The following is a 5638-nucleotide window of genomic DNA, read 5'->3' on the forward strand; positions in this document are numbered from 1 at the left end:
AGGAGTGGATCCCAGGTGTGTATCCCAGGAGTGTATCCCAGGAGTGGATCCCAGGAGTGTATCCCAGGGAGTGTATCCCAGGAGTGGATCCCAGGAGTGGATCCCAGGGAGTGGATCCCAGGTGTGTATCCCAGGTGTGGATCCCAGGAGTGTATCCCAGGAGTGGATCCCAGGTGTGTATCCCAGGCACTCACCTCTCCTCGGGCATGTCGCAGGACAGGCTGTTGGGTTTGAGCTGCACCCACTCGCGCGTGGTGAGGTCCAGCCGGTGCAGGTCGGTGCTGTAGATGTAGCCGGTGGTGCCGCCGAACACGTAGAGGCACCCGTTGATGATGGCCATGGCCTGGGGACACACAGCCCGCGGGAAGGGGATGGAAAACGGGGAATTGCCCGCTCCCAATCCCACCCGCTGGCCAGCAGGGGCCTGGCAAAGGGGAGAGGCCTTTTCCTGCTGTGAACACCCCACAGGCACGCTGTGGGACGGACTCCCTGGGCACCACCCTCACCCAGGACAGCCCTACAAGTTGTTCTTTTAAGAGAAATAAGACCCCAACCCCCCTTTTTTTTTGTTGTAGTTAAAAGTTCGTATTTAAAAGTTTGGGGCTTAAAAATAAAGAGCTGCAAAGAAGGGTTTGGGGGTTCCATCTGCAAAGCCCTGTTTGGAGTTCTGGGCTTTGGGAATGAAACCTAAATCCTGTTATTATTTGGAGTTTTGGAGTTGGAAATAAACCCCAAATCCTCTGTTTTCAGGCAGAGTTTGGGGTCTGACACCACTGTTCTCAGAAAGAATTTTGAAACCAAGCCCTCCAAACCCCTGTTTTCATTTGAGAGTTTGGAGTTTTGATCCCTGTTTTCATTCAGTGTTTTGGGGTTGGAAAATAAGACCTACAAACCCCACTCTTTTAATTTGGAGTGCTGGGGTTTGATCTGCAAACCACCGTTTGCATTCAGAGTTTGGGGTTTGGAAAGAAAACCTAAACCCACTGTTTGCATTCAAAATTTTGGGGTTTGGAAATAAAACCTACAAACCCCTGTTTTCAGTCAGAGATTTGGGGTTTGATCTGCAAACTCCTGTTTGCATTTAGAGTTTTAAGTTTTGAAAACAAAACCTACAAGCCACTGTTTGCATGTTTTACGAGTTTGGGGGTTGGAAATAAACCCCAAATCCTCTGTTTTCATTCCAAGTTTGGGGCTGGACACCCCTGTTTTCATGCAGAGTTTTGGGGTTTGGAAATCAAACCACTGTTTTCATGCAGAGTTTGGGGGTTGACACCACTGTTTGCATTTCAGAGCTCTGGGGTTGGAAAATAAAACCTAAAAAACTCCTGTTTGCATTCAGAGTTTGGGAATAAAACCTAAAACCCCTGTTTTCATTTACAGTTTTGGGCTTTGCAAATAAAACCCAAATCCTCCATTATTATTATTGTTATTTGGAGTTTGGGGGTTTGGAAAATAAAACCTAAACCCACTGTTACTATTTGGAGTTTTGGGGTTGGAAAATAAGACCTTACAAATCAGTCTTTGAATTCAGAGTTTGGGGTTTTGGTCCACAAATCCCTCTTTTCATTTCTAGTTTTGGGGTTTGGAAATAAAACCTAAAGCCTGTGTTTTAAGACTTGTGGGGTTTGATCTGCCAACCACTGCCTTCACTCAGAGTTTTGGGGTAGAAAAATAAGACTGAACCCCACTGTTTCCATTCAGAGTTTTGGGGTTTGATCTTAAAGCTCGTTGTTTTCATTTAAGAGTTTTGGGGTTTGGAATTAAAAGCACTGTTTGCATTCAGAGTTTTGGGGTTTGGAATTAAAAGCACTGTTTGCATTCAGAGTTTTGGGGGCTGGAAATAAAATCTACAACCCCCCTGAAAATAAACCCCACTATTTGCATTTCAGAGTTTTGAGGTTTGAAGATCAAACCTACAAACCCCCTGTTTTCATTGAGGGTTTTGGGTTTGGAAACAAAACCTACAAACCACTGTTTTAAGAGTTTGGGTTTGAAAAATAAAAGACCTAAACCCCACTGTTTTCATTTAGTTTGGGGGTTTGATCTGAAGACCATTGCTTTCATGGAGAGTTTTGGGGTTTGAAAATAAACCCACTGTTTGCATTCAGAGTTCTGGGGTTACACAAACCACTCCTCTCATTTGGAGGTTTGGGGTTTGATCCACAAACCCCTCTGTGCACTCAGAGTGTAGAGTTTGGAGATAGAACCTAAATCCTCCATTATTATTGTTATTATTATTTGGAACTTTGGGGTTTGGAAATAAAACCTAAACCCACTGTTTGCATTCAGAGTTTGGGGTTTGGAAATAAAACCTAAACCCACTGTTATTATTTGGAGTTTTGGGGTTGGAAAATAAGAGCTGACAAACCAGTCTTTGAATTCAGAGTTGGGGGTTTTGATCCACAAATCCCTGTTTGCATTTGTAGTTCTGGGGTTTGGTAATAAAACCTAAAGCCTCTGTTTGAAGACTTGTGGGGTTTGATGCGCCAAGCAACGTCTTTATTCAGAGTTTTGGGGTTGAAAAATAAGACTGAACCCCACTGTTTCCATTCAGAGTTTTGGGGTTTGCAAATAAACCCCAAATCCTCCATTATTATTATTATTATTATTATTATTAGTAGTAGTAGTAGTAGTAGTAGTAGTAGTAGTAGTAGTATTTGGAGCTTTGGGGTTTGGAAAATAAACCCTAAACCCACTGTTTGCATTCAGAGTTTGGGAGTTTGGAAATAAAACCTAAAACCCCAGTTTGCATTTAGAATTTTGGGGCTTGCAAATAAAACCTAAATCCTCCACTATTATTATTATTATTATTATTATTATTATTATTATTATTATTATTATTATTATTTGGAGCTTTGGGGTTTGGAAAATAAACCCTAAACCCACTGTTTGCATTTAGACTTTTGGGATTTGGAAATAAAACCTACAAACTCCTGTTTTCAGTCAGAGATTTGGGGTTTGATCTGCAAACCCCTGTTTGCATTTAGAGTTTTAAGTTTCAAAAATCAAACCTACAAACTCCTGTTTGCATTCAGAGTTTTGGGGTTTGGATATAAAACCTACAAACCCCTGTTTTCAGTCAGAGATTTGGGATTGAAAATCAGACCTGCAAACCACTGTTTGCATTTACAGCTGTGACTTTTGAAAACAAGACCTGAACCCCACTGTTTGCATCGAGAGTTTTGATCCCTGTTTTTATTCAGAGCTTTGGGGTTGGAAACTAAAACCTAAAACCCCACTCTTTCAATTTGGAGGTTTGGGGTTTGATCTGCAAACCACTGTTTGCATTCAGAGTTTGGGGGTTGGAAATAAAACCTAAATCCACTGTTTGCATTTGGAGTTTGGAAATAAAACCTAAATCCACTGCCTGCATTTGGAGTTTGGAAATTAAACCTAAATCCTGTTATTATTTGGAGTTTGGGGATTGGAAATAAAACCTAATTCCACTGTTTGCACATAGAGTTTTGGGTTTGGAAATAAAACCCAAATCCTCTGTTTCCATGCAGAGTGTGGGGTCTGACCCCCCTGTTTGTTTCCATGCAGAGTTTGGGGTCTGACCCCACTGTTTCCAGGCAGAGTTTGGGGTCTGACCCCACTGTTTCCAGGCAGAGTTTGGGGTCTGACCCCACTGTTTCCATGCAGAGTTTGGGGTCTGACACCCCTGTTTCCAGGCAGAGTTTGGGGTCTGACACCCCTGTTTCCATGCAGAGTTTGGGGTCTGACCCCACTGTTTCCAGGCAGAGTTTGGAAACCAAGCTCTCCAAACCCCTGTTTTCGTGTAGGAGTTTGGAGTTTCGCCCCGTTTTCATTCAGTGTTTTGGGGCTGGAAAGTTCTGAGGTCCCAGAACAACTCCAGAGAGCCCCAAGCACTCCTTAACTCACCCCCCCTTCCCATCCCCCACTCCTGCTGTTTAGGACCCACAATTTACCCCTCCTGACCCCAAGACAACCCTTCCTTTTCCCCTGGAACCTCCTGGACCCGTTTTCTTTCTGGGCGAGGGATTTCCCAGGATTTATTTACGGGAGGTGGGGATAACTACGAGGGGAGGGCTGTGGGAGGCCCAGGGCATTGTTTCCCACCTGTCCATAGATCCTGTTGGGTTTCTTGCCCCTGCAGCTGAGCAGGGCCCACCTCTTGTACTTGACGTTGCAGACGTGGACGTCGTTGCCGTTGCTCTCCCCGAAGGGGATCCCGGTGCCCCCGAACACCAGCAGGTTGTTCCCGTGCAGGACAACTGGGACAGGGGGACAGAGGGGACACACTGGGTGGGATGCAGTGGGAAAAGGGCAGTTCTGGGATGATTGGGGGGTCTGGAATGGGTGATGGCGGCCCTGGCGCTGGGGGCGGATGATCCGTAAGGTTCCTCCCCAGGCATTCCGTGATTCCCAGCCCTGGAGTGCTCGGGGTTCAAACACTGCTCTGACAGCTCGGAGAGGCTCCACAGGGATCTGGAGGATCCAGGATAAACCCTGGGAAAGCAAAGGGCTGCCTGGGAAAACGGGGAGCCAACACAGCCAGCTGGGTTTGGATGCTCAGAGATGTCTGTTGGAAGGGAAAGCCTTGGAAAACACCGCCTGCTTTCCCAGTTTTCTTTTGGCCAAAAGGGAAAGAAAAAATCCCAAATCCCAACCCAGACTCGGGGTCTCCTTACAAAACAGCTGGAAACGCATCCAGAATTCCCAATTCTACTGTGGATAAATCAGCCAGGATGAAAGCAGCTCCAGGAGCAGGGATGGGGTTCCCACACCCATGACATGGATGCTCTGAGGTGTCTGCTTGGAACCCTGGAAAACACCTCCTGCCTTCCCAGTTTCCCTTTCCCAATCCCAACCCAAACTCAGGATCTGCTTGGAGAACAGCTGGAAACACCTCCAGAATTCCCAGTTCTTGTGTGGATTAAACTACTCAGGATCAAAGCAGCTCCAGGAGCAGGGATGGGGGTTCCCACACACCCATGACATGGATGCTCTGAGGTGTCTGCTTGGAGCAACCATCCAGGGAAATCCCTGGAAAACACCTCCTGCTTTCCCAGTTTCCCTTTCCAAATCCCAAGCCAAACTCGGGGTCTGCTTGTGGAACAGCTGGAAACACCTCCAGAATTCCCAGCCTTGCGTGGATGAAAACAGGCAGGATTAAATCCCAGCTCCAGGAGCAGGGATGGGGTTCCCAGATGTTCCTGCATGTTTTAAGGTGTGCGCTGGAAGTTTCCAGAGAAACCCCGGGAAAACACCTCCTGCTTTCCCTCTTCCTCAAGTGAGTGAAAAAGAAAAGAAACACCCCAATCCCACACTGAATTCCCAGGTCTGTGTGGATTAAAATAACTGGGATTAAAGGAGATTAAAGGAGCAGGGATGGGGTTCCCACACCCATGACACGGATGCCCTGCAGTGTGTGCTGGAAGTTTCCAGAGGAACCCCTGGAAAACACCTCCTGCCTTCCCTTTCTCCCTTTCCCTCTTGCTCAGGCGAGTGCAGAGGGAAAGAACTCCCTGATCCCAACCCATGGTCGGGGTTCTGTGGGTGCAGCTGTGGGGTGGGTGGGTATGGGACATAGGGGCAGCTGTGGGGTGTGGGACATAGGGGCAGCTGTGGGGTGTGTATGGCCAACTGTGGGGTGGGTATGGCCAACTGTGGGGTG

General features: G+C 46.8%; 1 protein-coding gene across 1 annotated transcript in view; it reads right to left on the reverse strand.

Moving 5' to 3' along the window:
• Positions 1-190: 190 nt before the first annotated feature.
• KLHDC10 (kelch domain containing 10) overlaps positions 191-5638 on the reverse strand; it is a 6911-nt gene continuing 1463 nt past the window's right edge. The window contains exons 2-3 of the mRNA XM_027909670.1: positions 4081-4235; positions 191-343 (exon numbers count right to left, since the gene is read on the reverse strand). Of these exons, the coding sequence (XP_027765471.1) occupies positions 191-343; positions 4081-4235 (308 nt within the window). The remainder of the gene's footprint in view (positions 344-4080; positions 4236-5638) is intronic.

This window comes from Empidonax traillii, unplaced genomic scaffold, assembly GCF_003031625.1.
Source record: "Empidonax traillii isolate 1590-97213 ecotype Southwest subspecies unplaced genomic scaffold, ASM303162v1 scaffold2300:size67345, whole genome shotgun sequence".
Classification (NCBI taxonomy): domain Eukaryota; kingdom Metazoa; phylum Chordata; class Aves; order Passeriformes; family Tyrannidae; genus Empidonax; species Empidonax traillii.